General features: G+C 36.4%; 1 protein-coding gene across 1 annotated transcript in view; it reads right to left on the bottom strand.

The window, feature by feature from the left end:
- Nucleotides 1–19,695, bottom strand: part of SNTG1 (syntrophin gamma 1) — a 312,845-nt gene that overhangs the window by 82,464 nt on the left and 210,686 nt on the right. Inside the window, exons 10-11 of the mRNA XM_066330927.1 lie at nucleotides 15,145–15,275; nucleotides 9,661–9,790 (exon numbers count right to left, since the gene is read on the bottom strand). Of these exons, the coding sequence (XP_066187024.1) occupies nucleotides 9,661–9,790; nucleotides 15,145–15,275 (261 nt within the window). The remainder of the gene's footprint in view (nucleotides 1–9,660; nucleotides 9,791–15,144; nucleotides 15,276–19,695) is intronic.

The following is a 19,695-nucleotide window of genomic DNA, read 5'->3' as shown; positions in this document are numbered from 1 at the left end:
GTTAGAAGTGGGAAAGACAAGTATTTAACTCAAGGAGATGGAATTACCCTCTGGAGATATCTGCAGTCTTTATACAGTTAATGGGATAGAAGTAACTGCCTGTGTTAGGAGGATGAGTTCACTTCCTTCTTAAAGACATTTTTTAATATCTCTTTATTATATGAGAGATTGGGTGAAGAGGAACTTGCCTTCTTGGGACAAACAGCTACCATTTCTGTCACATTACTTAGTTCAGCTGAAGTAGAAAGTAGTTGTAAAAAGAGAAGTCCAGTTCCTTGGCAATCAGATACCAGAGAAGAAACTGCTGAAACTTATTCAACAATGTTAAATCGACTGAATTATGCGAGAAGCACCAGCATGTTGACACACCACAGGAAGTTTTTCATCCTTTTTATTACTTTACAAAATTGCTTCAGGAAATAAATGCAGTGAAAACAATATTTTCTCCTAGGCAGGTAACACATTTTTCCCTGGAGTAAACAGCCATAAACTTGTGTGTCTGTTCACCAACAGACATAAACATTTTTGGAATTTGGACATATACTATTTCACTCTGTTTTTTTATTAAGATTTGTCATCTGTACAAAAAGGAAACTAATGAAACATGCAAATATATCACATTTACATAGATCTGTTGGACATATAGAAATCTACCTCTGAACAATGTGATCTATTATTTGAATAGTCAGTGTATAAATGGAAACAGTGGGCTAAAAGAACACTTTTTACTGTTTGTATGATTTCAATGCATCCCTGGAAGAGAAGTTGAATATCTATAACTAATTAGACATATAAATAAGGTTTGCCTTCTGACTTTTTAAAAGTAGCCTTATAAATAAAATTGAAATGATCCTGTTGATAAGCTCAATTGTGTATCTGCAATGACTTTCTGCTAATACAGCTAAAAGTAAGTGTAAGGATTAACACAAATCAAATTATCCCCCAGCTGCATTTTATGTTGTATTTTATGACACTGAACGGTTAAGTACTCACAGGTGAGATGGACAGGCATTCTTTAACTGCCTGGTTGCTTCCTTTCCAGCAGTACTTTATGATTTCTTCATTCTGTGTGTCTAAAAATTAGTGACTGCCTTTCCTATCACAGGAAGTCTCATATAAAAGTAGAATTTAGGAACCTGTTATGTACTGTTTAGCACATAAAGTGCTCTCTTGACAAACTACCCAAATATAACTGGTAATTGGCTCATAAAAAAAGCAGAATTGGGAATAAGAATTACATGATTACATGCACCAAATATAAAAACATATATTCATTTTAATATTGATCAAATATATGTGATTAATAGCTTCTGAGACGTTATTTCATATATTAAAGGATTGCAGGCTTTATTTCAGAAAGAGATGGAGCAATAAAAAGTTGTTTCATACAGTTTTTTTAGATTTAGACAATAGCTGTATCAAGTAATTTCATAAATGCAGTAAAACAATTTTCTTTGATTCACTATAATACAGTTCCTGATTGGCATCATTAGGCAAATGCCTTTTTAGACCCCTCAAAATTGTTAAAAAAAATTGTAAACTATTAGAAAAAAAAGGAGAAAAGCAGAACCCCTCATGCACTCATCATAAGCTGTTCAAAAAGGTAGTAATTCTCAAAGGAAATTTATAGTTTTTCAGTGCAGTAAGTCAGAGAGTATCATGCACTGGGAAATGAGAATGAAACAAGGTACTTCACTCTCAGTTTTTCAAGCCCGATTTCATGACCTCAATGACAGCCTGAAACAAGTTTTGGATGTAATTACCTCAGTCTCTGAAATAAACAAACTGGTGAGAAAAACCAACAAAGCACCTTGCAATCACGTTGGTGCCCACATAGGTGATCAACACAGCTATAATTTCAGACATTTCAGATTTCCCCAGCAGGTGTTTGCCACTTAACTACCCCAGGTATTTTTTGGAGATAAAGAACTTGTCACAGAGTTTCATAATACCTATTGTTAGCAGAGAAATGGCAAGTCCCAAGTATTTGGGGCTCATTTCTTCTGCAGCTTAAGTGATCATTTGTTGTTTTGCCTACCTGGGCTTATTTTCTCTAACATTTTAAACCAATACTGGAATGGCTGGAACCCCTCTCTTCTACCTCACACCTCTGCCTCTTCCTCTAGTTCCCTTCTGTTCCTCAGGCAAATAAAAGCTGTGCACTACTTGAATGCCCTTGCTCTCCATGGCACTTTATGAAGCAAGACAACCAAATGGAGAAAGTGCTTTCAACACATTAGGCTACTAATAATGTATACCCTGAGGTGTTTTATAGCTTTTTGAGTGCATTTAAATTTCTTTTCAGTCTTTTAATTCTCTGGTTATGGAAGAAAGGCAAAACTTCTGATACAGCCACCTTTTAAAAAATATTTTAAAAGTGAGTAAGAGGAAATGGATGTCAAAACAAGATAACATTGCTTTAAATATGAATATTTATATTTGTGTTTGGTGTGGGTTTTAAAGGTAGCAAAGAGAAGGAATACAAAAAGGTTATTATTGCCTGGCCTCCCACTTCCCAGTTGCTATTTTATCAACTGCACTACATGATTCAACAGCACTTTTATCACATTCTCACTGAAAATAAACCAATTGTGGAATATTGAACATTTTACTGCACAACAAAAACTAGGTTACAGTAGCTGGAATTCTCCAGCTGCTACTGAAAGGGCAGCTTGGCATTTTGGCATGAAAGGGCAACTTATAATGAGTCCTTTCTTCTTCCATGTGCTACCTCTCTGCAAACCCCCAAATGACTTGCCTGTATTCCCAGTTAGACTCCTATTTCCTTTATTTTTGTCATTATATTTTTGCCACTAAAACTCAATCAAGAGGTGTTGTTTGGCTTTGGGTTTTTCCCCCTAAATGACAGGCTTCTTGTTGCATTTCACCAGGGTGGAATGTTGAGAGCAAGTGTGACATTTCTCCAAGGTGTCTTGTCACTAAACAGATCATTGTTTTTATTATAATGTTTTAATTTAAGCCTCCAATAATAATAGAATGAAGGAAGAGAAAGAGTGTCAGAACTTCACATAAATCTGCAGAGAATAAAGAACATATTGAATATTCATGTTTTGCTCTAATTTAAATACTAGCATAAGACTAAAATTTAATTTGACTCCATAAAAAAGTGGATGAATCAAAGTGCAGGGATTCTTTACTGAGTGAGAGCATCATATATAAAACTCCAAAAATATTCTCTCCGCAAGAATGTTGCATTTTTTAAAAAAATTACATTACACAGGTTAATTTAAAAAGAAGGGGTTTTGATTGTATTGTCTCTAGGGACATTGCTTCTCTTAAATTGTATTTTAGAGTTCTGTACAATACTAATACAGGCATTAATATTTTATCAGATAATACTGACCACTGCAAAACTTGTGTACTTGTATACTGCAAAATAAAAAATATATTATTAAAAATAGTATGAATAGATGCAATATTTTGGAGAAGCACATAAAGAAAATGTAATTTATTTTAAAAACCTATCCATGAGTACTTGAAGTCTATATATTGCAAAGCAATACTGCAAGACTGCATGTCTTTATGGTAAGTGCTGTCACCATAATCAGAATGTGTCCTAACAAATACTCCAACTATGAAGAAACTGCTGTGTTTCTTGTTACAAATTTCCCAGATAATTCTGGAATAAATATTCTTGAAGAAATATTTCTCTAAATTTCTTTTCTAACTCTGTTTTCCTACTTTCCTCATTGTCCTTTAGACTCAGATATATTATAGAAATGCAGATGAAACACACTGGAGAAACAGCAATAAATACAGTTTGTGAGACTCAAATCTCTTTGCAGCTAAATCAGTACATTTAGAAGGGTTTAAAATTATCCACAATTCTTTAAACAAGGTACAAATAAAAAGTTTGCAAAGTAAGACACAACTCAAATTGCCAAAAATAATTTACTTTACATAAGTAAATATCAGACAAGACCATATGTAACACTTGATAAAAGTGACATAGGAACAAATGTGTTTTTAATTGTGCAGGTTGCAACAGCTTTCATTAAAAAAAAAAAAAAAAAAGAGAGAGAGAGAGGAAAAATAGGATTGATTTATGTTATGTGATCCTGATGCTGCACTGACTGCAGTTATTTATGTAGATCTACATGTCTTAAGATAATCATAAACAAAGGCAGCACGTTACAAGTATCGAAGTCTGGTTTTTAAATTTTCCAAGAGAGACCTCAATGTCTGTACTGGAATGGCTATTTATATAACCTTCTCTTTACAAAGTTGAGAACAGAATGCAGAACAAAACTCAAAGTGGCAGAAAACTTTGACCACCTGAATGGCTAATACTGCTTTAAAGAGTGTTGAATGTATATTTACTTAATAATGTCCAATTTATCTGAGTGTTTGTGCTGTGGGAAATGTGAATCAGGTATGTAAAAATATTTTATTAGTAACACTTTATAGATTTCCTATAATTCTTGTTTGTTTTGGTCTTCATCTTATGATGCCTTCAACTTCTAAATTACTGACAGTATTTGATTTTTGTGCTACTACGAAATATAAGAGGTTTGACACTAGTGTTGGTATTTTTGGATTTGCTTCCAACATGCATATCTGAGTAATCAAAGAAAGATAAATATTATTGCAATACATAGATCATAGGACATTTAAGAGCTTACAATCCCTGAAAACTCAAAAATTACTAACATTAAAGCATTCTGATGGTTTGCCATTGTATTCTAAGTAAAAACCTAAAATATGAAAACTGTCCACTTCATGTGACTGATACTGATTTATTCATGTAATATAACATTCCACAGTATGTTCTTACTGGTGGTAGCACCCACCAGAAAAAACAAAACACATTCTTCTAATTTCTTTCAGTAACTTGCTAACACTGAATGTAGTCCTGTGATATTTTATTCTTCCTACAAGTGGAACAGATTGTATTAGTCTAATTTTTTCTCCTGTTTTTTACTCTTGGTCTCCTCTTCTACCTCATGACTTAAAGAATCCCTGTACCCAAACTTCAACGTTGTAAAGATAAGGTATTATCATTTTCTTTTTTCTAGTGGAAGTGAAGCAATTTTTTTTTTCTCTTAGCAGCAGTTTCTTTCACTAGGCACTACTTTTTAAGCATACCAAAAAAGTTCAATTGAACTTTTAAACTTTGTCCAACACAAAGGCTTAGGTTCTGGAAAATACACCCATTGGGCCAATACTCAGTTTGTAGACCTATTAATCCTAGCTTTCATGATATTGATATGTTTCTACCATCAACTATATGTGCCTCATTAATTTTAAAAATGTGTTATTTTACCCAGAAAAATGTGATATAATGGGATAAAGTGAAGTTACTGTGAACTAAATCTTGTAAGATCTTGTGGACATTCTCAAGATAATCTTAAAACGTTTTGCCACCTCCTGCTAAGAAACTGTACCTCAGATGCCTGTCATTCCTGTCTGATAAAGTTCATGTTGTTTCTTTGCTGTCAGGTTCTGGCTTCAAGGTAGAAAGCATAAATGTGTAAATGTTGCGGTGTCTTTCACAGAAATTATGGAAGAGGAAAGGGAAAAGAAATATTACTGTCCTCACTACAGAAAAATCTGCTAAAGAGAAAGCAATGGGCAAGTGACAAATACTGAACTCTGGGGATAAATCCCCAAAGATTCTATGAAGCTATATCCTAGAAGTTGCTAACTCAAATGATTTTGTTAAAAAGACCCAAATGTCTGACCTTCACCGTACTAAAGCCATTTAAAAATTGCCTTTAAGTTTCCTGACAATTGCAGCACATGATTTAGGAATGTATTGGCAACTGGTGGTTCTTTATAGAGCACATGATTTTGGAGTATTTTCTTAGACTCTTCCAGAGTGTAATTTCTTTAAAAGCTACATGACCAATTGGTTACCGTAATTCTAGAATTATTTAACAAAAGAGATGCTAAAAACTAGAAATCAGTATCAATTACCACTGAAATAAATACAATTTAAAAGTTCATGGAAAGGCAAATAGTTCATAGCTGAATTAAACAGCTGAATTGAAAATTCCTATCTGGAGCATTAGCAAGAAAAGAAGCAGCAGCTTGTTTCCTTTTTAAGTGGCTTTGGCCAGCCATGCAAATTGGCAACAAAAAGATGTAGAACCCCTTTATTTCATAGAGGAATTGGAGTTCCTAGGCCCATGTTCAATTTAGCATATTCAGATTTGAGTACATGAACTTCAGTATCGGGATTGCTTCGACGAAACTGCAGCTTTAATATAACCCTTCTGGGTTTTGAGGCTACTGATAGAACTGATGAATTTTTAACACAGATGCAATTCAAGTGGCTTAAGTTGGAGAAGAATCCATTTTCAAAAATGAATGACCCTTAAAGGTTCATCACCTCATCAATTACAATGTGATATTAAGTTGCTCCCAACAGTGCATTTATATAGTATGCATTTTGGTTGCATACAAGTATATACGCCTATTAATGTTGTGTAATTTTAATGTATTTCATCTCATATGGGAGTGCGCTCCTTGGGACCTAAAGAAATTAAAATTAGCGGTATCACTCTCAGTATCCTTAAAACACTGGAGGACACTAGTGCTAACCTCCTGAAGATGAAGAAAAAGAGTGCATAGGTGAGGTTTGTCTGTTAAAGAAAATCTGAAATGAAGTAAGCTACATCAGTTAGCACATGGATTTTTTAAAAATCTCTTCCTAATAGTCAGAATAAATTTTTCTATATCTCTGCATTAAAATTTTAACTGTCTTTTTGCATAATAATATGAGCTCTAGCTCATATTGTACAACGAATGGTAGTCTAACCACTGCAGGAAAAATGTGTTTGCTTCCAGACACCATCTTCCAGACTCCATTCAGTTAGCAACAATGGCCTTTAAAAATGGTGATCATGTCAGGGCATTTTGGTTTTGCTTCTACTTCTGCATTTCTGTTATCCCCTTAGTATATACTGGGTGTACTGCTGATCCTGCAGTTCAGTCACATCACGTTTGTGTGACAGAAGAATATGTTAGATCATGAGAAAAGAGGTTTTTGACAGTATCCTTACAAAAAATGGATTATAGGTTCAACAAGATATTTTGGAGTCAGGGATCCATATTCACAACTATTAGATACATCATGTGGGAACATAGAATTTGTTATTCCCATTTTTGGGGTTTGAACCATCAGAGAATTTTTTCTCAGCCATTTTTTGTGTGAAAAAGTAAAATAATTCAGAATTTCTGACTGAGAGTAGTATGCTCTCTTTTTTTTTTTTTTCTTTGCTTGTTTTGTTTTGTTTGTTTGTTTGTGAAAAATATCCAGGCATTTCTTTGGGAGATTTATTCCAAGAAACTCGCTTTGGCCCCTCAAAGACACCAATGACAGGATATTAGGACATATATCTATCTCCTTAGGTATCAAGTATGAACTCAGCACCCCAGGACTCTAGGGTCCTCTACCAGTCAAAGGAAAGACAGTTTTGTCCTGAGGGAATTGATTTCATTATAAAATGGACACCAAGAGTAAATAATAAGATTCACTCTGAATTTTCTGCTTTAAGACATCTAAACTTAGACAAGACAAATCCCACTAAAATCTACAGAGCCCAAATTTGATACAAGAGTAAAGGAAATGCTTTCATAAACAATCTAGCTGTTATAGCCCTTTTTTCTGATTCTTTCTGTTTCCTTATTTTTCAAAAGGTAGATAGATATGTAAAACATCATGTAAGTAAATATTTCTATGAGCTGCATGGTATTTAAATGAAACAAATTATTTTCTGTAACCTCTAGAAAGGAATGAGGAGATAATTGAAATTAAAAATCAATCAATTTATCCAAAGAATTAAATAAATTCCTTAACTATCTTTGTTTCTTTGGTACTGGATGACACAATAAGGGAGAAGGACTGTGAGTAAACACCTCTCTCAGACAGGGAAAATGCTAACATCAACAGTATGTGCATGTCAATAACCATCTTGTAAAGAAAGAAAATACAGGGACCTCTAATCACATCTAATCATTCTTCTGTTCAACAGTTTGGGTTTTTTCCCTCCTCTGTGCTCCTAAGGTTTCTTATATTCACTTGTCATGTATGCTGTCAAATAACTAATTCTTTCTGGAAACTGACAACTTAAAAGAAAAGTATATTACAGGAAGCAGAGTGTCATTATTTTCCATAAATTCATAAGAGCTATGAACAAATAACACAATTCTAAAAATAGATTCAAGGATAGTTATCATAAGCCCTAACTCTCACAGCTACTTTACAGGATGTCTTTGGGATAAAGTACAAAGACTGGCATAATAACTGCATAATTTAGGCTATTTACCTCTTCTAAAACATTAGATAAATTCATTCTGTATTTTATGGAAACTAGGGTAGAATTATAAACTGTACTCAGAAAAAGATTCATGTAATAACATTACATTACCAAAATTCAAGTTATGCTAAGTAACCATAATTATAGTCTCATCAGAGCTGAAGTGTTTCAAAACACCTGTAAAATTTAGGTGCCTCTGTCTATTGCTACAAGCAAACAAATCCACTGATTTAAGGAGCAAGAACCATTAGTACACTGAAGAAAAGATGGCAAGAGAAAAAAAAGCACAGAAGCCTCAATTGTCAGGATGCCTAGGGAGATAAGAAAGGTTCTACATAGCAACAGCATTTTAAGGATGAATAAATAGCCAGAAAGATTGCTGGTGCTGCATGGAAGCTTGCAGATGGCAGATGAATTCATGTCTGTCATGTTTTTATAATACAATGACTTTTACATATTGCTGCCAGATGGAACACAGTTTTGCATCTTGATTATAAATCTCAAAAAAATACAACTTCCTTCAATGTGTTCCCTATATTTGAAACAAGAGCAAATTCAGAGACAGATTTGGGAAGCTAAAGCAGATTTAAGGAAATATAAATTAAATCCTCAAGGGCTTCCTTGTTATAACTCAATTCAAAATAATGGCATTCCCCATGTGTTCTTTGTTTCTGAGGAAAACCAGGGAAGGTATCATACAAATTTTTATACAGGAAAGAACTACATGTTCATTTTTAAATATAAATACATCCCAGGCAGGTCCAGAAAACCCATCAATTGAGCTTAGTATTTTACTAAGTATTTTACTTTTTAGTATCAGAATTTTTACATAACATTTATTCCTGCTTCAATATAAAGTGGTATCTATCCCACAAGCTCAGATCATAAGAGTGCAGTGCATGAAGGATAAATGCATTTAATCACTGCTGATAACGAACATCTGTATCTACATCACAGAAGCACCTTGCCTTTCCCATCAAGATTAATGACACCTAGACAGACCCAAAATCTAATTCAGATCTGGTTATACCGGTTTCTGTAAAGATGTACAGTGAAGAAAGTACAGAATTTTTGTATTTTATGTGTTCCTGCATCACACCTGGCTTCCTCCTTGCTTCTAATCCTAATTGGTATTGCTAAGAAGCGAATAACTCTGATAGCAATGAAGTGAACTGTATGACCGTAGGGAAGAATATTTTCCCATTCAATGATTTCTCACAGAGTCTGATTTGATGACAAACTTGAGTTGACTTCTCTCAGACAGCCTCAAGCATTGTTTATATGCAGATAATTCTGTGTGTGAACCTATTAGGCTTTTATGACAGTTATAATCAAATATGATTGGGAAACCTTCTGGCTTACTTGGATCCATACTTACATTGTGCTTTGTGAGGTTGGAAATGTTACTTGCTATTGCTTGTAGCCAGTCAATACAGTCTTCAGCAGAGAGACACTGAATTATTCCACTGCAAACCCCATCCACAGCAATTACTTGGAATGCATTTTGCCTACAGACATATCATAACAGATCAGGTCAGAAGGAAATTTTATCTTTTCTAGCATATCATCTTAACAATACTCGTAGAAATGCTTTTCTTTCAACTACAGCGAAGGTCAGTCAGTGAACAGCAATAAAATGCTGGTGTTCCTGTTTTATAAATACCTGACATATTAAAACAATCATTATAAAAGGCCAACTCAGGCAATATTAAGCTTCCATAAGGCTATAAAAAAAATTCCACAGAACAGCTCCACAGAACCTTGACCATCAGGCTGTACAATCTCAGAAGCTAAACAAGTGAAAGAGCTGATGTATATTTAAGACTTAATACTTTTATACAACAGGCTATGGAGAAGGAAAGTGCACTGGAAATCATAGGCAATAATTTGGGAAATACAGTGATTACCAGTATATTTTTCTCAACACCTTTGTTTTATTTTTAAAATATTGTGCCTAAATACAGTTGGATTACTGTCTGGAGGCCCCTTGTTGGCTGCTCAAACTAATAGAACTTTGTTTCTCTTCTAAACTACTGATTGAAAACTTGGAGAAGTCAAAATTGATCAAGTAGCACTAATGATTTTTCCAATTGCATTTTTGAATATAGGATCATTACCAAAATACACTCCTACCTCTGCCTCTACCCCCAGCACCAATCTGGGGACATACACAAAAATCTATAATGCATTATAGAGTGATTTTCCACTTGCAGGCACTGAGCAATTATAGAACAAGAGAAAAATTTTCACACGCTAAAGCAGTAATAGACTGAGTTTCTTCAGTAAATAGCCTTATTTGCTAAAAGTTCTTGTAAGGCTCACAGGTCTCTGTCTTCCAAACCAAAAAACTTCAATAATAATCCATATCCCAGAGTAGGAGATTACCAAACACAGAGAATACCAAGTTCCACTGGTGACATTCTGCTACAAACTCATGATCAATGACTTAATGATAAATTCATAGTTTAAGATTAAGCACATCATTCAGATTCTTTGAGAAGGGCTCAAACAAAGTGCCTGTTATCTTCAGGGTAAAACTGAGTGTCATCCATGACAGTTTCTGGCATCAGAAGACCAGTTTTGTAAAGCTGTTCATTTAGGGCCTGCTACCTCTTAAAATTTTATTCTAGTTGTATAGAATATAAGGCTAATACCTTTCTTCATCCATGTTGAGAATAGACTGTTTCTTCAGTCAGCAGAAGAAAAAAATGAACTAGAGCCATGCTTTTGCTTTGAGTGTTCTAGAATGAGAATCAGATTTTGCAGGACAATGAGGCTTATATTAACACTATCTTGCAGGGTTCTGTGGTTAATTTAAATCCAGCAGTTGAGTTGTCTTTTCCAGGGTTAGTGATTTTTCTTTAAATTCACAAAAATACCAATCAAGACAGACTTCTTTCAGAGACTCATTTTCACAATAATTCTGGTAAACTTTTGAGGAAGATAAAAGTATCTTCAGATAATGTTGCTGGCATTTATTTTTTCTATCCTTTATTTTAGATGTACATAAATATAAACAGCAAAATTTACCAGAATATATTTCTTAATCCTTACATGAACACCATAGCATGGGCTCAAAATTGTTGATTATCTCTTTAAAGAAAAACAGCATTAATTCCAGGACTTGCCTTGTTTCTACATAGTCTATCATAAATCAAAGCAGGGATCCAAGAGATCTATTAATGTGTAACATCTACACAAGTACAAAACCCCCAATGTGTTCCTGATTCAATCCTCATGCACGAATTTCCCTTACACTACAAAAGCAGTGAATCTGTTCCATTTGGGGCATCAGATTGTTCCTACTGCTCCTAGGAATTTACACTGTGCAAGTACAAAATCGTTCATCCATAATGTTATTAGCCAAGTATCAATACCAAATTACTCAAATATCAATAGTATGATACATGGTTACCTAATAAATTACTTGTGAATGTGTAGATAGCCTTAGATTATTGTAACAGCATTTTCTTGATTAAGTCTACCAGCCCAATTCCATAATAATATGCAAACCTGAAAACGTAATGTATTAAATAGATGTTTTGTACTAAAGGGAACAAATAGTAGATTGATCACTTTATAATTCACAAAAAAAATTGAGAATAGATAAACACTTATTTAACTACATGTTTCAGGTTCTGGGCCTTCTGGAATACAGAAGCTATATTTGAAATTAATAAGCTTTGCAAGTGTAACCTGAATGTCTTCTAGAATTCTGTATGAATACCCTCCAGAATTTATGTGTCTCAACCATTCCACTGGAAAAGCTAGAAAATTACTATGAGGTTTAATATTGTATGTGAGAACAATATATTTCCATATCAAACTCTGAAATATAAAAAGTTACTTGCTTTACATCATGAAAACAGCCTTGTAAATACTAACTATGGAAAATATAATTAATTTGCTTTCATTTTATGTTGCTTCTTTATATTATTTTTAATATTCTTTCTTTTATGTTGATGTTTCTAGCAGTCTCTTTAAAAAGTACCTACTCTCTCGTAACAAATTCTGAGAGCAAGTAACATTTAAAAATGTTTGCAGCAATTTAAAATAGTCTTATAAATTGTCTTGCTAGCAACATAAAATGTTGGTTCTATGCTTTAAGAAAAACCCACTTCCTCTCTCATATGCAATTCTGTATAATTGGGTTTTTAAGACTTACTTCTTCATGTTAGACAGAATAGAATGACAAAAGGAAAAAAAAATCAGAGTAGGTTTTTAAGGTTTGAGTATAAGTTCAGGTATTTTGTTTCATATGAATATACCTCCGTTTTCTAAAAATTCAAATTTCCAGAATATCATTACTACCTAGGACACTTCCTTTGTTATGTACAAGTTCGATAATATGAAGTTTAAGCTTGTTTTTTATTGATGCACAAGACTGAATTTTAAAATCCTAGATCTATGAACAACTGCTTACATGCTAATTTTCCATGTGAGTAGTTCTATTCAATTCAATACCTTATCTGAAGTATACAGTAGAACAGATCTCAGATTTGACTACTATGATTTTGGGTGCTTTATACTTCATTGTTAAATATGGAGCTGAAGGCTTTCACAGAATTTAGTAAACACCTCCTGCTTCTCTGGTGACTTCGTCCTGCTCCAGTTCAGTTCAGCCAAGAAGCCTTTGCTGCCTTTGTTTTCTTGCCTCCCTGGGCCAGCCATTGCTCCTCAGCAGACTGAGGTTCATGCAGCCAAGTAAATATTATGATCCTGATATTACTGATCAAAAGCTGCAGGCTGGCTTTAGCTCCACAATGATCTGCAACAACTACTGCCTAACCTGCATTTATTTCAGCTCTGTGAATAGGAAAAATGGCTGGTAGACCTAGGCAGTGTAATTCCAAGAAATAACAGCCCTAAGAATCGACTGAGGCAGTGGACAGCTTTTGTGCAACTTTCAAATGTTCACTGAGTACCAATAAGAAACAATAAAATTAAATCCACAAAAAATCCCAGAGACTGAAGATGACTTCTCTTTGCCCGGTTTCTGGGGGTTTCATAAATCAACTCCTAGAGGATTGATTAGAAAAGGAAATTATGGTGTAACCTGCACTGTACCTGTTCACAGCTTTCCTACAGATACTTTCCTACAGATTCCTTTACATACCAGAGCTCACAGAGTACTTCAGTATGAGAAATTCATTCCTATATATACAGATGATAAATGAATCCATATAAGAGCTAGATGTTTAAAACTTTTAACAAGCATCATCATATGCCTTGTTGGACTTTGTAGCTACTTTCATTTCTATTTCATTGCTTTACAAACAGTAATCATTACAGAATATTTTTGTCTCCCCTCTTAATTTCTTCTGATTTATTCGAATAATATTAAATTAGATAATATGAAGGTCTATATTGGGTCTTTCTGAAATGAATTTTATTTCCCCACAGCAGCCCTCATAGTGTTTTGCTTTGTACTGGTAGCTAGAAAGATACTGATTACACAACATTTTGGCTGCCAGTAAGCACTGTGGTCAGAGCATCAGAGCTGTTGCTCCAACATTCCCTCCTCACCAACAGGCTGGGGAAACAAAATCTTGAGAAGGGAAATAACCAGGACAGCTGACCCAAAGTGACCAAAGGGTTATTCTATACCATATGACATCTGCTTAGCAATGCAAATGAGGAGAAAGGAAGGGAGGGAGGGCATAAATTAATTATGACACTTGTCTTCCAGACCAACTACTACATGTACCAAAGCCCTACTTCCCAAGAAGTGACTGAACATCACCTGCTGTAGGGAAGTAGAGAACAAATATTTTGGGGTTTTGCTTCCATGTGTGGCCTTTGCTTTTGTGTTATTAAACTGCCTTTATCTTGACTTATCAGATTATTTCCATCTTATTTTCTTCCCCTCTGTCCTGTTGAGGAGGGGAGTGATAGAGAAGCTTGGTTGACACTTTGCATCCAGCCATGGTCAGCCTATCACAATGATGCAATAAAGTTAAACCTTACTATGAGTTTTGGACAGCTATCCAAGTGACTCTGACAAATTTGCAATGAAATTAAATGTTAACACAGGCCAAGTAAAACATGGGAAAAATAACCTCAGCTATATGGAAACAACAACCAAGTCCCTACTATAGTTATAAATATAAAGCAAAGAAGTGCAAGAACTGGTTATCAGCTCAGGCTCTTCCTCATGGCTCTTACCTGAGAATGGCTGCAGCTACTCCCGTGCCTGGACATGTATCTCACTGATTTGGACCTCTAGGCTGATTTCCCAGCCTAAACTGAGCCCCACCTGACCATGATGGACTCCTCTGAAGACTGTCCCTAAGCCTTATCTTCATGAGGAGCAGTGGGATAGGATCTTTGCATGGACAATGCCTTGTCCAGCCTCACTGCCACCCTCTCTCTTGGCTTATCTTCCCCATGGGGCACCCAGCCCTTGCTGTTCTCAAACAAGATTACTTCACATTGTAGGTATCAGATGACATATTTAACACAAACAGAAGGAAATAAATTTTAAAATTATAATCACATTGCAGAGCTCAATGCATTGCAAAAATCAAAGACATAAAAACAATTAACTTAGCAGCTTTTGAGAACACGAGCATTAGCAGCTATATACATCATGATGTATGTTTAATCTCAAACTGCAAAAGGTGCTGAACTCTAGATGCAAGTAGAAAGATTCCCCCATCATCTCCCCACATACCAGGTCACAGATGACATCCGAGGAGAATATGAACCAAGGTGGACCTACAAAGACCTTTATGAAAGTTGCTATATTTCATGTCTCTGTAGCTGCATGGAACCAACAATGCAATTTCCCCAACAAGGCAGCTCCCTAGGCCATGCATCGGTCAACCAGGAAGTCAAGTTTCAACCTTGGGAACTTCTTTACCTGCACAAATCTGATCCTGGAAGGTACTGGGAAAATCGTGAATGAAGAAGTGGAATTAATCGAAGATCACACCACCTTTTCTCCCACCTAAGTCCTGGGGATGCTGGCCACGAGGAACATGATAATGTATCCTGAAAAACATTAAAAGGTCCTTCTCAGTTTTGAACTTCGTTGTAAGTACCCAGCAGATTTGGAAAGAATGAGATAGACTTCAAAGATTTTATATTTAATTTGGCAGTCTTCCATTTGTCCCATATCACTTTTCATTAGTTTCAGTGAGCATTGAAAAGAATCTGAATAGAATCTCTAAATTATTCACAATACAACCATAATTCAGTTGTCTCCTGTGGCTCTGTACACATTTATATACATATTTTCTCTAATGATATCACCCCAAAACCTGGTAATTTGGAATGAAATTTATCATGTGATAAAATTTGTCAAAATTGTGAAAACTACATGCTTGGGATGAATATTTTAATTTTACCTACTTACAGAAGTCATTGCTTATATGAAGACTGAACTTTATAATGTTCATGATCATGTGCACAAATAATGAGTATTTAAATATCTAGAGTCTAATTTGACCAGTATTTTTAAAGAATATATATTTGCATGAGAAACATTACAAAAAGTTACATTATCAACATCTGTTTCTAAAAATACAACACCTCTTTCTTTAAAAATGCTTTGTAAAATAGTGCTAATGATGATGTTATTTTTCTGAAAGAGCACGATTCTTCCAACTGCCTTCTCATAGCAACAAAGGATGAAGAAAAGGCTGAGGTACTTAATGCCTTCTTTACTACTCTTTAAGAGTAAAAGCAGTTATTTGCCCGGTAGCAAACCTCTGAGCTGAGAGATAGGATTGGGAGCTGAGTGAAGCCACCATAATGCAAGGTGAAATGGTCAGTGATCTGCTGCAGCTGTCAGGCACACACAGGTCTATGTGGCCAGATGGGATGCACTGAGGATAGTGAGGGAACTGGCACAGGTGCTCAGAGAGACACTTTCCATCATTTGCCATCAGTCCTGGCTAACCACCAAGGTCTCAGTTGGCAGAAAGTTGGCAAATATGATGCCCATCTACAAGACAGGCTAGAAGGAGGATCTGGGGAACTATAGGCCTGTCAGCCTGACCTGGGGCAGGTCATGAAGCAGACCATCTTGGGTTCCAGCCCTCACCATGTACAGGACAACCAGGGAATCAGGTCCAGCCAGCACAGGTTTATGTAGTCCTGCCTGACTAGCTTGACCTACATTTATGACCAGGTGACCACTCTAGTATATGAGAAAAAGGCTGTAGATGTTGTCAATCTGGACTTTAGTAAAGCCTTTGGCACAGCATTGTCCTGGAGAAACCGGCTGCTCATGGCTTCTATGGGTGCACAGCTCACTGGGTAAAAATCTGGCTGGATGGCGAGGCCCAGAGAATGGTGTTGAATGGAGATACATCCAGTTGGTGGACAGTCATGACTGGTGTCGTCTAGGGCTCAGTGTTGGGGTCAGAACTATTTAATGTTTAATACTGATGAACTGGAAGAGGGGATGAAGTGCACCCTGAATTCACAGCTCACACCAAGTTGGGTGGGAGTGTTGATCTGCTGGAGGGCAGGAAGGCTCTGCAGAGGGATCTGGACAGGCTGGATCAATGGGCTGAGCCAGTCATGTGAGATCCACAAGACAAAATTCCAGGTCCTGCACTTAGGTCACAACAACCCCGGCAGCACCACAGGCTGAGGGCAGAGTGGCCGAAAACCTGCATGACGAGAAAGGACCTGGGGGTGGTTTCATGCTGAACATGATCCAAGCAGGTAGCCAAGGCAGCCAACAGCACCCTGGCCTGTTTTAGAAATAGTGTGGCCAGCAGGAGGAGGGCAGCAATTGTCACCCTGTGCTCTGCACTGGTGAGGCCTCACCTTGAGTGCTGTGCTCAGTTTTGTGCCCCTCACTCCAACAAGGACACTGAGGTGCTGAGCCATGTCCACAAAAAGGAAACATGGTTGGAAAAGGGTCTGGAGAACAAGTCCTGTGAGGAGCAGCTGAGGGAGCTGAGGTTGTTTAGCCTGGAGAGAGGAAGTTCAGGGGTGATCTTACTGATGTCCACAACTACGTGAAATGACGCCATTGCCTGGTGAGGGTTGGCCTCCTCTCCCAGGTAAAAAGTGACAGTATATCTATACATGAGTAAAACCTGCTGATTTACATTCTTTTTAATCTTGAATTTAATTTTTTTTCTTACTGGTACCTTCTATAATATAAATATTACAAAAACTAAGTACATCTATTTTTCTAGAGTGCGCATTTTGTGTACAATCTATGGAATCATAAAGCTTTATAAATTTGAACTTTTACATATATGTTCATATATCTTTAATGTATATGAAACAAAATATCATGGTAGCTGAGCAGCAGACTTTTCATAGGTAGTTCACCTATTTAAAACACTGAATCTCTGATGAAAAATTCCATATATTTGATAAAAATAAATAAATTTTTGGCTAGGAAGACTATGCTAGGATATTGTTTCAAACATTGGGAAGTTTTAATGTTTTCTCTCTGCTTTTGGGAACCTTTCTTCACCTGTGATTAAACTTGGGGAAAAGATGAAATGCAGCAGAAGTTCAGATACAAACTGTAGGCCTAGATATGGCTGCAACAAAAATGTTAACTCTACCTTCAGACTGCATAACTCTGTGAGCTGTTGACAAAAGACCAAAACCAGTCTTGTCTACTCCAAGTTCTGAGTCAAAAGCCTCTTTCGAGGCTATAGATTAAGAAACAAAACCATGGCTATAAATCACAGAATCATGGAATGTCTGAGTTTGACTGGACCCACAAGGATCAACAAGTCAAACTCTAGGCCCTGCACAGGACATCCCCAACAATCTCACCATGTTCCTGAGAGATTTTTCAAACTCTTCTTGCCCTCTTGCAGGCTGATGCTGTGACCAGTTCCCTGAGGAGCCTGTTCCAGGGCTCAACCATCCTCTAAGCAAAGAACCTTTCTCTAATATCCAACCTAAACCTTACAGACACAACATTCTCTTGGATCTCTTGGTCACTGGTCACCACAGAGAAGGGATCAGTGTCTGCCTCTGTTCTTTCCCTCACTAGGAAGTTGTAGACTGCAATGAGGTCTCCTCTCAGCCTCCTCCTCTTGAGGCTGAACAGACCAAGTGACGCCAGCCTCTCCTCATACAGTTTCTCTTCCAGACCCTTCACCATCTTTGCTGACCTCCTTTGGAGGTCTCTAACAGCTTTGTATCTGGCTTTATATTGTGGTGCCCAAAACTTCCCTCAGCACTTGAGGTGAGGCTGCCCCAGAGCAGAGTGGAACAATCCCCTCCCTTGCCCGGCTGGTGATGCTGTGCATGATGTCCCCCAGGACAGGACAAGGTTGGCCCTCCTGGCTGCAGGGCACTGCTGGCTCACATTCAACTTTCCACCGATCTGGACCTGAGGTCCCTTTCCGTGACACTGCTTACCAGCTTCTCATTCCTCAATCTGTCTGTACATCCAGAGGCTGCCCCTCCCAGGTGGAGAATCCAGCTCTTGTCCTTGTTAAAATTCATATGGTTGGCAGCTCCTCAGCCCTCAAGTTTGTTGAGGTCTCTCTGTAAAGCCTCTCTGCCTTTGAGGGAGTCAAAAGTTCCTCCAAATTTTTGTATCATCCGCAAACTTATTTAGTATCTCTTTGAGTCCTGAACCCAAGTCATTGATTAAAATGTTGATGACCACCAGGCCTAGGATACAGCCCTGCAGAACTCCACTAGTGACCAGTCACCAGCCTAAATTAACTCTGTTCACTGTAACTCTTTGTGTCCAACCACGAATCAGTTGCTCACCAATCACATGTTTATCATAATTCCATCCGGGAAATATTCTGAGAAAAAGGAAGAGTTGTAGCATCAGAGTTCTACATAACTTAGGAATTCATACAGAGGTCTCCTTTGGCTTTATGAAGAACTCTGTTCTCATGACAAGGGGGCATCTAATTACCACATCTTGGTCTTCACTAGAAAATTTAGTTTAGGGTGAATTATAGACTCATGATACCAGATTATATTATTTAAACTGAAAGAGAAACACTTGGTTTCAGTAAATTATTATCAGTTCAAATCGAAACCACGGCTCATTTAGATCAGTTTTGACACCTGTAAAAAAAGAATTCACAAATGAAAGCATGCTTTTTTATCATAAAAGCAAAATTAGAATTGTAGCAGCTAGTCGAATAAATCATCTTAGGATCTTACTGCCTTTTTAGATACATTCATACATACGTACATACCTACCTACCTATATCAACTCCTGAGACAAGTATGCTTTTGTTGTTGCTGTACAAGTTACATAAATTTTTATTGTTATTTGCTATCAATCTTATTTGTGTTATCTATTTATAAATCCTACTTCCTAAAATGTGTTTAATTCTGAAGGATTTTCCAGATTATAATTGTGCTTAAATCTGTGGGATTGATATTTTACTCTGTGGGCTACTATGGAAAGCCTTTAATCGAAAAATATAAAAGTACAATAAAACAAGATGGAAAT

This window comes from Sylvia atricapilla, chromosome 1, assembly GCF_009819655.1.
Source record: "Sylvia atricapilla isolate bSylAtr1 chromosome 1, bSylAtr1.pri, whole genome shotgun sequence".
Taxonomy (NCBI): domain Eukaryota; kingdom Metazoa; phylum Chordata; class Aves; order Passeriformes; family Sylviidae; genus Sylvia; species Sylvia atricapilla.
The sequence above is the reverse complement of the archived record's forward strand: the minus strand, read 5'-3'. Positions and strand labels throughout refer to the sequence as shown.